The 18,242-nt window shown below is 45.6% G+C and overlaps 1 protein-coding gene across 1 annotated transcript in view; it reads right to left on the bottom strand.

The window, feature by feature from the left end:
- The window catches only part of TP53BP2 (tumor protein p53 binding protein 2), a 184,219-nt gene that overhangs the window by 67,519 nt on the left and 98,458 nt on the right, over positions 1-18,242 (bottom strand). The window contains 5 exon segments of the mRNA XM_030195966.1: positions 2,981-3,139; positions 3,142-3,157; positions 11,139-11,240; positions 13,402-13,481; positions 15,843-15,956. Of these exon segments, the coding sequence (XP_030051826.1) occupies positions 2,981-3,139; positions 3,142-3,157; positions 11,139-11,240; positions 13,402-13,481; positions 15,843-15,956 (471 nt within the window).

The raw sequence follows: 18,242 nt of genomic DNA, 5'->3' as shown, positions 1-18,242 counted from the left end.
CAATATTGGGACTATTTTGCCTAAATCTGGTCCCCTCAGCTTTGGGAGGGGTGGGAGGAGTAAGGGGGAGGACACTACATACAATTAAAGTCAGCAAGGAAAACATAACCAGAGACTTCTTGGCTTTCACTCCTCCTTTCTATTCTGTTCCTGAACGCCTACTGAGTGCTTCCAAAATAATTTAAATTTTACCCTGAGTAGGAGGCACCTAGGCTGGAAGTGTCAGCTTTTCGCCTGTATGCTCTTAAATTGTACCAATGTAGCAATTTAGTACAAGAGCAGGAGAGACAGTGTCTGGTATCTCCTGCTGTTGAGCTACAAATAGAATTTGCTGCAGGTACAGCAGCAGAGCTAAATATTAAATCAAAAATTGCCTAGAAAACTAAATATTTCATTCCTTCCTATTCAAGTGACTTGCAATCCAACACCACCACCACAAATGAGATAAAGGAAATGAGTGGAAAGAAACCTCAAACTAGTAGAGTAGGAACCTTAGCAAAAACATACACCTGGCTAAGAGAACTAAAGCCCTTGTATCTGAAGAGAAGGGCAAAGTAGGAGGGGATGCCTCCTCCAAATCAGGGCTGGATTCCAAAATTCACATATTCAGCAGCCCACTATTGCCTGAATCTGCAGAAACAAGTACAGAAGCCAGAGAGAAAACACAGCACACATCAATCCCCACATTACAATGGGAAGGAAAGAACAGAGTATGTATGTATCTTTCTTCCTTTTTGCCCTTCATCTTCAGTATCCCTTCCTCAAGGGTTGGAAGAGAATCTCCTTTGAGGAGCTCCCTTCGCAGTACTCACTGGCTTTCTCCTTTCCCCAGCCTAGCCTGAAGCACATAGCACATCCAGATCCATCATCTCTGATGGGCAAGGGAAATATTTATTTTTAAAGGAGTAACTTAACAGCAAAGAGTTTTATTGTGCTATCGTGCTATCTACGCAAGTCAGTTCCTAAGAGGTGTTCCACTAAGATGGGAAAATGACTAGTTTAAAGCATTCACAAATCATATTTTAGGTATGCTGAGCGAATCTAAGCAGAATCAGTATATGCAGTGATGTCTGCATGCAAGTGGTCATATCACACCCTACAAAAGTACTACATCATCAACAGGGCTCAACTATTTTCAGGAAAAGAGTTATTCCTGGCTGAAGACTCCTGTGCAAATTTTTGAAAATTCTGCATTGTTTATTTTTTAGCGTTTTTGCACAGAATTTCCCCGTCCTAAGGCTTAAAATGCCCTATCTTTTCCCTCCTCAGGCTCTCTAGTTGTATCTCTCGCTCTAACTCCCAGCTACATCTCACTTCTACCCCCAAGTCCTCTCCCACATGCAGTATCCCCACGTCTCATTCTCCAGGCACTCACCCCCTCCCACTTTTAATTCTTCCTCCTCCTCTCCCAACCTATCATTCTCTCTCTCCCACCCTCAAACTTAAATTGCTCTTCACAGTGGCACACAGTCTCCGCTTCTTCTGCCTCCACCCCCACGGCACATCATCTTGCGCTGCGCCCCCACCTCCAATTCCCACTCTTCCCACATGTCACACTCAGTTTGCACTGCCCTGCTCTCACAAAAATGCACTCAGGGTCAATGCTCAAAACTAACACCAGCATTAAAACAGGATTAGTGCCAGGTTACCTTGCACATTATTGTGCGCTGAATGCTCTAATGGTTTCAGAACAGACACTGAAACCCGTCAGTACACACCACAGTTAAATGTGGTCATTAGGAACCCTGCAATCCCCTCCCCCTCCAAAAAAAAAAAAGTTTCCCAAGCATGTTTAGCAATGAAAACTTTCCACTAGTTTTGAGGCAGCATTATAAATGTTGGTTGAGAGAAGAGTTATCTAGCAGCAACCCTTTTCTCTCCCTCAAACCCGACCAACTCTGCTCTGGACAGGCTTTAAAAAAATTTTTTTTTTAAGCCTGGTGGTCTAATAGACCCCCTTCTCCGAGCATCAGCCTAACTCTACTGCCCTCCAAAAACTTTCTTTTAAAAATGCTCTAGAATTCCAGTGACCTCCCCAACCCTCTTGGTGCTACCCTTAGCCCCCCTCCCCCAAACTTAATAAAATGCCCTGGTGGTCCAGTGAGACCTCATCCCGGCCAAGTCATAAGTTAAACTACTGTCAACTTTGTCACTGCCTCAGCCAATCAGCACTCAGGCACTGCCAGGAAAGTTAGTGCAGAGTTCTGTATTTTAACATGGTATTAATTTTAATGCTCAATACTCAGAGCATCCTACAGCAATTTTCCTGTGCTACGTTCATGGTAGAATGAAATTCTACCATGATCCTTTGAGCATCAGACCCTCCCTCCTCATGACACACACTCCTTGCTGTGTCCCCCTCCCATCTTCCCCACAGCACACTCAGCCGGCATTTACTGCTTTCTCCCCTTCCCCGCAGCAATTGAGGAGGAAGTGAACCGCTGCACATCAGGTCTCTTCCTCCTACTCTGCCAATTTAGACCCAACTGTGTATATGTGGTTCATATAAACAGTTGGCTCTAAACCAGCACAGGAGGAGGAAATGTGATGTGAAGTGGTTCACTTCCTCCTCCTGCTGGCATGTTATCACTGCTGGGGAGAGAGAGATAGCAAGCTGGTGCTGGCAGCTTCGCAGAATTCTGCATGTTTTCAGGGGGTGGGGAATTCTGCACTGTACAGTTTTGCAGAATTCCACAAGGAGTAAAGAGTGAGTAGATCAGGTTCCTTTAACCATCAAACTGAGAAATTTCAACAAAAGTCAAATTCAGTCATGCTTTATAGAACCAGTTGTGAGACAATATTTGTTAAGACCAGAATCAAAAAAGATTTTGGTCCATTAATTTTTGTGGACAGGATCAAAAACACAATATACTTGGCTGTGCAATTTGTTTTCTGCCTGCCTTCTTGCAGTTGGGTGGAATTGACCTTTTTTAAAACCCAAAGATGAGAATCCTCCTAGATCCATCCCAAAGCTACTCACCTAGTTTCCCATTGCTGAGTCTCTTCTGCTCCACGTGGCCCTTGAGTGCTCGCACTTTCTTTAGCTTAGCCTCCTGTGCCTCTGCAATCTCCCTCAGCCTCTTGAGCTTCTCCTGCTCTGTAGCCTGCTGCTGCTGCTGCCGCTGGTCCTGCTGCTTTAAAATTTCAGGCGCTGCTCCTGGAGTGGGCAGGATGAGTGTCAGGAAAGAGCAAAAAACATTACTTTTAACTTCCAAAGATTCAAAAAATGCTCTTTGGGGTGGTTTTTTTGTGACTTAAAAAAAACAAAACAAAACAGTATTTTCACGTATATTTTATCACTTTTTTTTGTGGGGGGTGGAAGCTATCAACAGCAAAACAGTTAACAAATCTAGTGTCTGTATTTGTATGTGGCACTTCGCCCACAGTACTAGTTCCAACATTTTCTCTTTTCTGGTTTGGTACTTATAATCATAAGCTGCTGTCTGTTTTCCCTGGGGTTTGTTTTCTTCTATTCTTTGTTTGCTCTGTCAATTTACCTTTCACCTTCAATGACTGTTTTTTCCAGTATATGTAACAAACCATTTCTGCCTCTCTTTTCAGCAGACTATGACCACAAGACTCATCCAGTCTACTCCCATCCCTTCTTTCCTCAATACTGCAGAACCTGCCCCATCTCATGCTTTTTTATATGGATCCATGTTAGGATACTTAAAGGGGAATGCTATGCTCAGTCAGGTGAAAGTATCACAATGGTTGAAAGACATTTTAAGCTACATGTGAACTGTGAAATAGCTTATCTTGAAATTTCATATGTAATTTTCTAACAGTCTTGCTACCATGTACAATAAAATTAAGTGGAGGGATAGCCTAATGCAATGGTTCTGAACTTTTTTTTTTTTTTTTTAGCTAGGACATACCAGACGATGATGCATGACACACTGCATAAATGACCCTCAAGGAGCTTTGTCTGACACAGTATGGCAGTTCTTTTGAATTAAATGTAAACATTATCTGAATCCACAAAAAACCCTATCTCCCCCCCCCTCCCCCAAACAACAGAGGCAAGGGAATCAGAACTTGAACATTCCGCCATATAAGTACCATATTTAAAAAAAATCTGATTCTCACGACATCCAAGTAATAGCAACATAAATCTCTCCACCCACTATGCCTCATTGTGAATACAAAACCTCAAAAAAAATCTTAACTCATCATACATGATGCAAAGGTGGGGACCTCATGTGCTACCTAGATAAGACGTTAAGACAGTGCTGGGGAGGAACCTTGGTACATGTAGTACCCAATGCAATAGGAAATGTGAGAGGGATGTTCTGGAAGCCAAAATGTAGGCTTCTTAGGTAAAAAGCTGAAATCCAGACCTCCAGAGTAGCATTTTCAGGAGTGCTCCCCATTCCACACACAGGGCCCAAGAGACAGGCAAACCATGCACCCAGCACTGCAGGCCTCAGCGCTACATCAGCACTGCACAAGCCAATACCTCAAAAGCAGGGGCACAGCCAGACTTCACCGGGAGGGGGGTCCAGAGCCCGAGGTGATGAGGCACATTTTAGCCGCCCCTGGCGCCGCCGACCCCCCCCCCCCCCACTTTTGACCCCCCCCCTTCTGCTGCTGCCAACCCTCCCCCGCCATTATTGACCCCCCCTCCCGCTGCCGCCAAGTTTGCCAACCCTCCCCTGCCACTATAGACTCCCCTCCTGCTGCTGCCAACCCTCCCCACCACTATCACACCCCCTCCCGCTGCCGCCAACCCTCCCCCCGCCAGGTACCTTTGCTGGCGGAGGTCCCCAGTCCTCTCCAGCGCCAATCTCCGGTGCGTTGATGATCTGGATTCTGTTTCTGTGAGTCCTGACGTCCTGCATGTTCCTACGTGCGGATGTCAGGTGTCAAGAAAAGACTCACAAAAACAGAATCCAGATCCGCAACACGCTGGAGACCGGCGCTGAAGAGGACTTTGGCTGGCGGGGGTTGGGGACCCCGCCACAGCAAAGGTACCTGACGGTGGCAGCAGCAGCGGGGAGGAGGGCTCAAAAAGTGTGTGTGTGGGGGGGAGGGGGTTGGCGGGGGGGGGGGGGGGGGGGGAAGTAGGGGGACCAGGGCTAAATCTGTGGGGGTCCCATGCCCCCACCTAGCTACGCCCCTGTTCAAAAGATAAGAACCCCGATGCTTAAGAACTGTTCTAGATTCAAGCACAGAAACAAAGAATTAAAATTTGCTTCCCATAAGAAGGCAGCTCCCAGCCAGTTTTCTGTTAAGAGGGCATTGGTTTCCACGCCTTTCTTTTACTCTTTTATATCTATATATCTATCTGTATACATATACATACAAGTTCTAAAAAAGGGGAGGGGGGTAGGGAGGGAAAAGCAGGGAATCCCAAACTCTGGGAACCTTCAGTATTGCTTTGTCTCCAGCAGATATTCTGGACTGCTCTGCATCTGGCCCCGGTTGGAGAACTGGTGGTTTCAGTTTTGCTGGGGGACTTATGAGTTTCAGAAATCCCTTTTTCGAAAAGTGCTTGAAGGGATATCCAGAGGAGTATGGGATTTTTTTTTTCTCCCTTCTTTTGGGGACTTGAGTTTGGGAGTCCCCAAAAGAAGAAGGAAAAAAACCCCAACTCCTCTGGGTATCCCTTCATTTGCACAGTTTCAGCAGCGTTGGGATATCCCTCGCACTCATGTGGGTGTATTTCCAAGACAGAACATTATTACAATAGTTTATCTCGCACATTTGGGGGACGCCTGGGATGGTACCACCTTGGATCTTACATCTGCTACAATACCTTAATTGTTTGTTCACCTGGGGTAAGCTGGTAAAAAGTACTTTTGGACAGGAAAGTATCCTTAGATTAATGGAGATGTGGAAGATGGATATGGGTCAGGACTTTGATGTACCCCAGTTCCTTGAATTGTTCTCCAACACCTTTGTCTTGCTGAAGTCGGCAGAGTTTCAAGACACACGGTTTAAAATTCTGCACAGAACATATATTACTAGGAAATGGGGGGAGGGGAGAATAACTCCCTGAAACTCTGGAAAGATGCCACCAGTGTCAAGGGTAAGTTTCAACTGGATCTCAGATTCATTCCTTTCTGGACTGCCCAAAACTCACTCTGTGGGCTCCGACTTTGAATCTTTGGGAAGGTGTTATACAGCAGGAGGTGTCTTAGGATTATAGCACATTGTTTTGGGGGATTCTCAACAAGCCCTTATAGAGTTCCCCCACCCAAAAGTTCTTGGGAATAGCATTACTATTGGCTTTAAAAACTAATTTTACAATTTTGGACCATGGAAGATAGCCCTACTGTATAGATCGGGCAACAGAGGATGAAGGAGTTGGTGTCCCACAAAATGAGACAGGAATGGGGGGGGGGGGGGGGGGGGGGGGAGACACCAGAGAGGCTTAGGTACATATATTTAGGGAACAATATTTGGTCCGAAAGGCTGACTAAAGTTAGTCTCATTATATCTTATGGAGGTAGGGCATCACTGCAATCTATTTTTGATCTTTTTGTATGGATGGGCTATGAGGTATGTTAGAATGCATGTTGTAGTTTTTGGATGACTGGTTGAAATAATAGCTATGGTATGTGTGTGGGGATTGTGATCGTTCAGATAAGTATTATGCAAAAATGTGACAAAGATATACACATGGTGATATTGCTCCCTGAAGAGGTTTTCTACTGATCACCAGTGTTGTAATTACTGTGTTTGGTATATTCCTACTGCTCCTGCAGGGAGAATTTGATGCTGCTGTTAACATCTGTAATATGATTTATGTTTATGTTCTCTAAGGTTAAAGGTCAACATTCTATGTTAGATTCTGTAACCTTTTTGCTTTACCTCTACATACTGTTGTATATTCTGTTGTTCACAATGGGGGGGGGGGAAAAAAGTAGAGCTTTATGGAGTGTGAGACACACTCCACTGCACATGCTCGAGTGCCTTCGCACCTGCCACGAGAACATAGTCTCCTCAGTTATATACTACAGCAAAAAAGTAAAAATAAGAAAGGAGACATCTCCAAGGGGAGGTGGGAGGAATTGTGAGAATATAAGGCCTGCAGTCCTCGGAGAATACCTGCTACAGGTAAGTATCATCGCTTTCTCCGAGGACAAGCAGGCCTATTTCTCACAAGTGGGGAATTCCTAGCATCCAGGCTCACCAAAACACCCCTAGGGGGTGGAGTTGGATTCTAGACCCTAGCAGATTCTGCAACACTGTCTGCCCGAACTGACTGTCACGTCGGGTATCCTGCTGGAGGCAGTAATGAGATGTGAATATGTGGACTGAAAACCATGTCACAGCCTTGCAAATTTCTTCAATGGAGGACCGCAAGTGGGCTACCAACGCAGCCATGACTCTGACATTGTGAAACTTAACATGACCTCCAGTGTCAGCCCAACCTGGGCATAAATGAAGGAAATGCAATCAATCAGCCAATTAGAGATGATGCGTTTCCCGATGGCAACCCCCATCCTGTTGGGATCAAAAGAAATAAAAAGCTGGGCAGACTGTCTGTTGGAGCTTGGTCCACTCCATGTAATAGGCCAGTGCTCTCTTGCAATCCAAGGTGTGCAAGGCGCTCTCACCAGGATGGGCATGAGGTCAGAGAAAAAATGTTGGAAAGAAGCGACTGGTTCAAATGGAACTCAGACACTACCTTCAGCAGGAACTTAGGGTGTGAGTGGAGGACTATTCTGTTGTGATGAAACTTAGTGTAAAGTGCATCGACTACTAAGGCCTGAAGCTCACTGACCCTACGAGCTGAAGTAACAGCCACCAAGAATATGGCCTTTCATGTCAAGTACTTCACATGGCAGGAGTCCAGTGGCTTGAAAGGAGCTTTCATCAGATGGGCGAGAACGACTATGAGGTCCCATGACACTGGTGGAGGTTTGACAGGGGGCTTTAACAAAAGTAAGCCTCTCATAAATCAAACAACTAGAGGCTATCCAGAGAGGGGCTTTCCTTCTACATGATAATGATAAGCACTAATTGCACTGAGGTGAACCCTTACGGAGTTAGTCTTAAGACCAGACTAAGGTGGTATTCAAGGCAGGGACTGTGTAGGGCAAGCAAGGGGATTCTAGGGCCTTGCTCTCTCACCAGATGGCAACCGCATCCATTTGAAAGAATAACACCTTTTAGTGGAATCTTTCCTGGAAGTCAGCAAGACCCAAGAGACACTCTCCAAAACACCCAAGGAAGCAAATCCTATGCTCTCAACATCCAGGCTGACAGAGCCAGAGAGTGAAGGTTGGGATGTAGATGGGATCTGTCGTTCTGAGTTATGAGGGTCGGAAAACACTCCACGGTTCTTCAGAGGATAATTCCAGAAGTAGAGGGAACCAGATCTGCCAAGGCCAGTATGGTGCGATCAGAATAATGGTTCATCGATCTTCAGTTTCAGCAAAGTCTTCCCCACAAGAGGTATAGGAGGAGATGCATACAGTAGACCTGTCCCTCAATGAAGAAGGAAGGCATCAGGCGCTAGTCTGCCATGGGCCTGAAACCTGGAACAGAACTGAGGGACTTTGTGATTGATTTGAGTAGCAAATAGATCCATCGAGGGGGTGCCCCAAGCTCAGAAGATCTTGCGGATAACAGTCATGCTCAGAGACCATTCATGTTGGCTTGTGCTCAGTTTGTCAGTCATGCTGTTTTTTCCTGCCAGATAAGTGGCTTATAGGTACGTGCAGTGATGGCAAGCCCAATGCCACATCAGGATGGTCTCCTGACAGACGAGGGCATCATCCAGTGCCTCCCTGCTTGCTGGTGTAATACATAGCAACCTGGTTGTCTGTTTGAATGAGCAAAATTTGGTGAGGACAGCCGATCTCTGAAAGACTTTAGAGCGATCCAGATCGCTCGGAGCTCCAGGAGATTGATCTGAAGATTTGTTTCCTGGGGAGGACCAAATACCTTGAGTGTGGAGCCCATCCACATGAACTCCTCAACCCAGAAGGGATGCATCCATTGTCAGCACTTTTTTGCGGCCTGAGGTGTTGGAATGAAAGTCCGAGTCAAAAAAATACTCATCTATGCAACACCATTATTAGAAAGAAAATGTTACGTTTAACTTGGTTATGCAAAACTCAACTTGCTAATACTTCATTATACTAACATACAGCATGAAGAGACTGCTCACTCTATGTCAAACTATCTTCAGCTACAATTCTCATGTACGGAAAGGTCTTTAATCCCACTGAAATGTTCTAGACTGAGTTCATTATTTGACAGGACACTAAACTAATAGCTTTGTTTCTTATCAAAATGTGAAACTATCATTCTTACAAATCTGTGAGGGTTTCCAACAAAGATCCAACTATCAGCCTGCATCGTCATCATCACCTATTGTTTTCATCCATTATTGTGGTGTACTGTAAATTCTAGGTTACATAGAATGGAAATTTAAAATTCCTTGGTCTAAAGTCTTCTGGGCTCACTTGTTGAAACCATATATTCTTTGTGTGTCTTCAAACACATAATTTATTGTGATAAATGATTTAAATGTAATATTAAACACTAGTAAAAAAGGCCTGTTTCGGACTGAAATGAAACGGGCGCTAGCAAGGTTTTCCTCGTAGTGTGTATGTTTGAGAGTGTGTGTGTGTGAGAGTGACTGTGCGATGTGCGTGACAGAGAATGAGACTGGGTGCGAGTGCATATGTGTGTCAGAATGACAGTGTGTGCGAGTGCATATGTGAGACACAAGTCAGTGAGAGAGAGTGTGTGAGTGTGAGTGAGAGAGAGAATGTGTGTGAGACCGAGAGTGTATGAGACCGAGAGTTTGCAGAACCCCCTTCCATCTCCCCCCTTCCACCCCTGTCCGAGTTCCAGAAACCCCTCCCACTTCTTCCCATCTGAGCTGCAGGACCCCCCTCCCAATTCTTCCTATCCCCCCTCTCCCCTTCGCGCTCCACCTCTCCCCCTCTCTCAGAGTTCCAGGATCCCCTTCCTCCTTGTTCCCCTCCTCCTTGTTCCCATCCCCCTGGCTACCCCTTGATCCAGGACCCCCCTTCCTTGCAGTTCCAGGACCGCCCCTCCGCTTCCAGTGCATTTCCAGGAATTCCCTCCCCCCCCCCCGTGTCATTTCAGGACCCCCCTCTGTAGTTTCAGGACCCCCCCTTCCCTCCCCCCCAGTGTTGTTCATGACCCCCCCTTCCCTCCCCTGTCGTTTCAGGACCCCCCTCTTCACCTCTCTGGCCCTCCCCCTCGTAAGAGCCGGCTGTTGCTGAAATGTTTGTACCTCCTGCACGCCAGGGACGCCGCTTCACACAGCTTTCTCTTTCGCTTGTGTTTCAGCTGTTCCTGGGGGACCACAGGAACAGCCGAAACTGAAGCGAATGAAGAGGCTGTGCCCCGCTTCGTTTTTCAAAGCTTTTTTGTAGGTTTTTTTTTTTGTTTTTGTTTGTTGTACCAGCCGCAGCTGACATTGGATGGAGGGGAGGGGAGCGGCGGCGACCTGGGGTGGAGAATTGAGCAGGTGCTGTGGCGACGTTGGGGGGGGGGGGGTGGAGGGTGGTAGCGTTGGCAACCTGGGGGGGGGTTGTACGGGTGAGGGGCGGCGACTTTGGGGGGCATGGGGAAGGGCGGATACTGCGCTCCAACGTTGCAATGGGACGTCATGCAGACATAATTCGGAACTCCAACGTTGTAATGAAGCCATGCTCTGCCCTCGACGTCATAAAAGTTGTGACACGAGGGCGGGGCACACACTCATGGGGAACAGCGATCTACACAACTACGGAAGTTGGAGACTTGCGTCTTCCGGCTTCATTAGAACGTTGGAGTTGCGAATTATGTCTGGATGGAGCGTGGCTGAGGGCGGGTCTAATGAGTGAGGGTGAGTGGTGCTTACAGCCTAGCCTATGAACAGTGCAGGGCTTCAGTGCTTCACTGCCACTGAGTGAGCTTCAGAACATTGGAGGTGGGAATTATTTATATAGATGAACTAACTTAAGCACAGAGAGCAATTCATAAATTCTTCCAGCTCCTGTTCCATATTATGCAACATTTATTTCTCAGAATCTATATTTTTCTATGCAGCAAAATAGCAACAGTGGAAATAATAGTTCTCTAATGGTCAACTCTAATGGAATGACAGTACAGTAGGTAACTGTTGAACAAAAGCCCTGTTGAACAAAACTCCAGAAACATACCTTGGTAGCTAACAATTGTTGTTGAGTTTCAATCTGTTGCTGTTGGCGTGCAGCCATTTCCTGCAGATCAGCTAAAGTCATATCCATCCTGGGACTACTGACCTGTGATTTCATTTAGAACAGATTATAAAGGAAAGAAAAAGCAACCACAATAACAGTCCATCTATGCAAAGCCAGAGTCTCCCCAAAGCTTTAGTGCACTATGTAATGAGAGCAACAGGAAGCACATGGGAAGACAGCAAAACAGCGCCCATAAGCTAGCAAGTCTCCTGAGCTGCCAAGTTGTTGCCCTTTTTGTGACATTACCTCCGCAGAATCAGGAGGACTCACAATAGAATGAAGTAACCAAGTCACCACCTAAGACCTCTGGTTGCAATTACTTGAACTCTAGGTTCAGGACACATTAGTTCAACAACACGTGTTAAGTTTAAAGTTCAAAACTTGCTTATGTCTATAATCCATGTTACACCCACACACTTAGTGGCACTGGCAGCCACTCAAATTTAGAAGCCGCTGTTCTGCTCTCTCCTAATTCTATAGTTTCAAAATTGCAAAGAATACTTTGAAAATGCATAGAAAAATGATAAAATGGAAACACCTGGATGCAAATGCCAAAGGATGGAGGGAGTAGCTACTGTGTTATGTTTGACTAGCTAAAGAGTAGCACAAGAAGAAACATCCCTCTAGACCTCAGGTCAGTGAGGGCTCCACCATGCCATCCAAGCTTACAGATTAGCTGAGGGGATTTTCAAAGAGGGGAAGAGAAGAGGAAAAGGAAAAACTAGAAACTAGAACAAGGTGTCATAAGTACATAAGTATTGCCATACTGGGAAAGACGAAAGGTCCATCAAGCCCAGCATCCTGTTTCCAACAGTGGCCAATCCAGGTCACAAGTACCTGGCGAGATCTTAAATAGTACAATACATTTGATGCTGCTTATTCTAGAAATCAGTGGATTTTCCACAAGTCCATTTTAATAATGGTCTACGGACTTTCCTTTAGGAAGCTGTCCAAACCTTTTTTAAACCCCGCTAAGCTAACCGCCTTTACCACATTCTCTAGCAAAGAATGCCAAGAGTTTAATTACACGTTGAGTGAAGATTTTCTCAGATTCATTTTAAATTTACTACTTTGTAGCTTCACTGCATGCCCCTCGACCTAGTATTTTGGGAAAGCGTTTAAAAAAAAGACGCTTCACATCTACCCGTTCCACTCCACTCATTATTTTATAGACCTCTATCCTATCTCGCCTCAGCCGTCTTTTCTCCAAGCTGAAGAGCCTCAGCCGATTTAGCCTTCCTCATAGGGGAGTCATCCCATCCCCTTTATCATTTTCGTCGCCCTTCTCTGCACCTTTTCTATTTCCCACTATATCTTTTCTGAGATGCGGGTGACCAGAATTGAACACAATATTCAAGGTGCAGTCGCACCATGGAGCGATACAAAGGCATTATAACGTCCTCACTGCCTGTGTCATGTATGATACACACACAGCCAAAAACCCACAATAAAGTGTCAAAAATCCTTAGTATTGAGTACTACATTTTTAGTGCGCTCAGAAAATGAAGAGATCAAAAAGGATCAACAGATCTGACTGAATGCTTCTAAAAGTTTGATGCTAAGGATTTTTGACATTATTTTGTTTTTTTTGTTGTGTGATTTGGCTGTGTATTACTACTACTATTTAGCATTTCTATAGCGCTACAAGGCATACGCAGGCTGCACAAACATAGAAGAAAGACAGTCCCTGCTCAAAGAGCTTACAATCTAATAGACAAAAATAAAGTAATCAATCAAATCAATTAATGTGTACAGGAAGGAGGAGAGGAGGGTAGGTGGAGGCGAGTGGGTTACGAGTCAAAAGCAATGTTAAAGAGGTGGGCTTTCAGTCAAGATTTAAAGGTGGCCAAGGATGGGGCAAGACGTAGGGGCTCAGGAAGTTTTATTCCAGGCGTAGGGTGCAGCGAGACAGAAGGCGCGAAGTCTGGAGTTGGCAAGTAGTAAAGAAGGGAACAGATAAGAAGGATTTATCCATGGAGCGGAAGTGCACGGGAAGGGGTGTAGGGAAGGACGAGTGTGGAGAGATACTGGGGAGCAGCAGAGTGAGTACATTTATAGGTTAGTAGAAGAAGTTTGAACAGGCTGCGAAAAACGTATCTTTTCCCCGGCATTAAAAATTTTCAGGTCCTCATTTTGTTGGGATTGTTCTGAAAGAGAAACGTTCTTCTACTGGAATAGTCTCTTATTACAATTGGGTACTTACTCCATTTTCTATTCTTCGCTCCCCAGGAACTTTTGACCACCATTTTCTCTTTGCATTTGAATCGTGTACCCTTTGCCCAACTAAAAAACAAAAACAAAAAAAAAAAACACAACACACACACACAAGTTATGCTGAAAAGTTCCAAACTGTAACTTGTCTTTTCTAATCAAGATATACTTTATCATATATTAGTAAAAGGCCAGTTTCTTTAAAAAAAATGAAACGGGTTGCTAGCCAAGGCTATCCTGTAATGGCAATTATGTTTTAAGGCTCTCGTTGAAGCGATTTCTTCTCTTTCCCATGCTCTCTCCTCCATGTGCAGTGATTCTTCCCTACCCTCCCATCCCCTCCGTGTACCAAGATTCTGACCTCCCCTCCATGTGCAGCGATTCTCCTCTGGCCTGCCATCCCCTCTGTGTCCCGCGAATCTGGCCTCCCCTCCATTTCCACCGAACCTCCTCTGCCACTACCGTCCCCTCGGTCTGCCGCGATTTTGGCCTCCCCTCCCATGTCCAGCGATTCTCCTCTGCCTGCCCTCCCCTCCGTATACCAGGATTCTGGCCTCCACTCCATGTCCAGCAATTACTCCTCTGCCCTGTAGTCCCCTCCGTGTCCCGCGATTCTGGCCTTCCCTCCATTTCCAGCGATCCTCCTCTGCCCTGCTGTCCCCTCAGTGTCCCGCGATTCTGCCTCCCCTCCATGTCCAGCGATTCATTTCTGCCCTGCCTCCCCTCTGTGTCCCGTGATTCTGGCCTCCCCTCCATGTGCAGCGATACTCCTCTGCCCTGCTGTCCCCTCGGTGTCCCACGATTCTGGCATCCCCTTCTGCTGTTCCCTCGGTGTCCCACGATTCTGGCTTCCCCTCCATGTCCAGCGATTCTCCTTCCTCCGTATCCCAGGATTCTGGCCTCCCTCCATATCCAGCGATTCTCCTCTGCCCTTCCCTCCCCTCAGTGTCCCGCGATTCTCCCGCCCTGCCCTCCCTCAGTGTCCCGCAATTCTGCCCTCCCCTCCATGTCCAGCGATTCTCCTCTGCCCTGCCCCCCCTCCGTGCCCCGCGATTCTGCCCTCCACTCCATGTCCAGCGATTCTCCTCAGCCCTGCCCTCCCCTGTGTCCCGCAATTCTGGCCTCCCTTCCATGTCCAGCGATTCTCCTCAGCCCTGCCCTCCCATCAGTGTCCCACGATTCTGCCCTCTCCATCCAGCGATTCTCCTCTGCCCTGCCCTCCCCCCTCTGTCCCGCGATTCTTCCTCTCCTCCCATCCCCTCCATGTCCATCAATTCTTCTTGCCCTGCACTCCCCTCGACGTCCGTGATTCCGTCCTCCCCTCCATGCCCAGCGATTCTTCCCTGTGCCCTCCCCTCCGTGTCCCGCGATTCTGCCATCCCCAGCGATTCTCCGCTGCCCTGCCCCCCATCCGTGTCCCGCAATTCTCCTCTCCTCCATGTCCTGCAATTGTCCTGTGCCCTGCCCTCCCATCCGTGTCCCACGATTTTGCCCTCCCCAGCGATTCTCCTCTGCCCTGCCCTCCCATCCAGCGTTCCCTGCAGGCAGGTTGAGCTCGCGTTCCCTACTCTCCAGTGTTCTGTTGCTTGCGTTCGTAACACTGTCCCCTCCTCTGATGTCATTTTGTCTTTACGCGAGGGCGGGACAGTGGAAATCTAAGAGAAGTAATAAACCCAAGAATAATTCATTTCTGCTGGTCACGTGATTCCATCTTGTATCAAATAGCAATACAACGAAAGCTGTATTGAGCCTTCCTCAGCTGGAATTTAAGATGTGAAACATGACACATATTTGTAATGATAGGAGAGAGATGAAATAAGATTTCAGCCCTTAAATGTCAAGGAAGAAGAAATTTTTGTATGCTTAGTCATCATTAATGAGTGGTCACAGTGGTCTTTCTACCAACACCTATAGTAACATAGTAGATGATGGCAGATAAAGACCTGTATGGTCCATCCAGTCTGCCCAACAAGATAAACTCATATGTGCTACTTTACATATATACCTGACCTTGATTTATCCTTGCCATTTTGGGGCATAGACCGTAGAAGTCTGCCTAGTACTTGCCCTGCCTCCCAATCTCCACTAAGCTTCTGAGGATCCTTCCTTCTGAACAGGATTCCTTTATGTTTATCCCACGCATTTTTTAATTCCATTACCGTTTTCATCTCACCACCTCTCGGATGAACACATTAAGGAATTCGTCCTTTCACTGACTGTGAATTAGAATATCTTCTCTAATGCATCACTTACTGACTTTCTCCTCAAAAGGTTTTAATGCAGCATATCTCCTGAGTGACTGCAATGTGACTAATCTGACATGCTATTTATAATTAAGCAAAACAATGACAATAAATTGATGTCAATTAACTCTATAAAGGATGTCTGAGCTATACTTTATTATGCGATTTATTTTCTTATGGGAGTATTCACCTGAATCTCTGTTTGGGGGACGCTCATGACGAAGGAAAAAGCGGACTTCGTGCCTCTGGATTCCTAAACGCTGGAGTGTGTCAAACATCCGCTCACTGTCAGCCACAGGACGCTCTGTAGAAAGACAAAAGGGAAAAAAAAGTGTCAGCTGCTTAGTCCTTGGCATTGTGCTCATCACAGATCATAATGGCTTGGTGAGAGAATCTGATAAAGCGCTGAGCTGTTGTGCATATAAATATCCTTTAATTTAAAAAATAAAAGATCACTTATGATTGAACAGGTAAAGTGAACAAAAATATTCATGGTGAAGCCCAGCCTACATGTCTGACTTAATAGACCTACCACCCAGAAACGCTAAAAGATCATCTTGAATTTTCCTCAACCTCCACTTCCCTAATTGCAAAGGCATAAAGTACAAGGCGCTGCACGCATCAACCTTTTCCTACATGAGTACGCAATTCTGGAATATACTACCACGCAACTTGAAAACGATCCACGAACTAACCAACTTCCGCAAACTATTGAAGACCCATCTCTTTGACAAAATTTATTGTAAGGATTAAAACACATGAAGTCCACACTCACTGTTTCAGAAATACACCAATAAATTCTTCTGAATTTTCATCCCCCATAATTTTAATCACATTTATACGTTACTCACAGAAAATGTTATACCTAATGTTCTTTTGCTAATGTTCTATTACCCTATCAGTTTCCCGCTGTCTCTTCCCACTGTTCCATTGTTCTTTTCCTCGGTCCTATTCCCTTAATGATACTTTGACTTGTCTGCGTAACTTCTCATAATGTATCCATAACTGAGTTGTAACAAATCGTATTTCCATCATTTACAATGTATTGTAAGCCACACTGAGCCCGCAAATAGGTGGGAAAATGTGGGATACAAATGCACAAAAAAAAAAAAAAATAAAACTCTGGTTTCAACATTTATAACATCAGTACCTAAGATACCTCCATGTGTCACACCATCCTTCCATACACAAAAGAAAACCAACACTATCATAACTTTGGGTTAACAATGGCTACAGTTTTATTTGTACAAGCCCACCTCAGCCAAGTTGGAATTTTTTACATATTTAACTGCTTTCTCTCCTGAACTCCTCCGGTTACTTCTTGGAGTTCAGGTTACAGACACAACATATAATCCCAATATCTGCACCTCTTCTTCACTCCACTGTGACCTCAGCACCAGCCATGCCTCCACTGGATCTTTGCCTGCAGGGTCTATACACAAGGCTGCCCTTTAGGGTATGCTGTCCTCCAGCCCTTAGTCAGAGGGAGTCAAAGAGTAATTCCCCCTCCCTTTTTCCCTGGCTCAACCTCATTATATGGATGGTTCAGGCACAGCCTCCAATGACTAAAGTTGTTTACATTACAAACAATCCAATTAATGACACCAAACAGTGCCTCTGAACCCAAAACCCCCATCACCTTTACTGGGAAGCAGATAACCAAAGCTGTATGGGATAAGGCAAATTCCATTTGTATGCAGTACCTTATGCTCTTGGCACACTCCAAATCCCGTTATCGCCAATTTACCTAATCTGAGGCTCCAACCCAGCCACCAGTTTAAAGCCATGAATTGCATCTTCTCTCCCTACTTTTCCTGCATCTGCCTTCATCGTGCTCCAGCATACAAACCTCCCTTTCCCTCTGCCTGACAATGTCCATGGCCACAAGCCAAGCCTTTGGGGCCCTGTTAGGCTGCTACTAAGAGAGAATGACATGGAAATGGGGACACACGATTAACCTTCTGTGCCTGCAGCTTCTCCACCCGCTCCTCTGGGAGAAACACCATCAATCAGCAAGTGTCAAAATGAACTCCCAGGTACTCTAGAATCTGAGATGGACAATGATGGCTCTTGGGATGATTCATAACCCATTCTGGGACTCATAAGTACATAAGTATTGCCATACTGGGACAGACCAAAGGTCCATCAAGCCCAGCATCCTGTTTCTAACAGTAGCCAATCCAGGTCACAAATACCTGGCATGATCCCCAAAAAAGTACAAAACACTTTATGCTGCTTATCCCAGAAATAGTCCAATTTAATAATGGACTTTTAATAATGGACTTCTCCTTTAGGAAGCCGTCCAAGTCTTTTTTTTTTTTTAACTCTGCTAAGCCAACCGCCTTTACCACATTTTCTGGCAATGAATTCCAGAGCTGAATTATACATTGAGTGAAGAAATATTTTCTCTGATTCATTTTAAATTTACTACTTTGTAGCTTTATCGCATGCCCCCTAGTCCTAGTTTTTTGGAAAGCATAAACAGATGCTTCACTCCATTCCACTCTACTCATTATTTTATAGACCTCTATCCTATCTCCCCTCAGCCACATTTTCTACAAGTTGAAGAGCCCTAGCTGCTTTAGCCTTT

This window comes from Microcaecilia unicolor, chromosome 3 (genome assembly GCF_901765095.1).
Source record: "Microcaecilia unicolor chromosome 3, aMicUni1.1, whole genome shotgun sequence".
NCBI lineage: Eukaryota > Metazoa > Chordata > Amphibia > Gymnophiona > Siphonopidae > Microcaecilia > Microcaecilia unicolor.
Note: the sequence above shows the minus strand (reverse complement) of the source record. Positions and strands in the feature narration are given on the sequence as shown.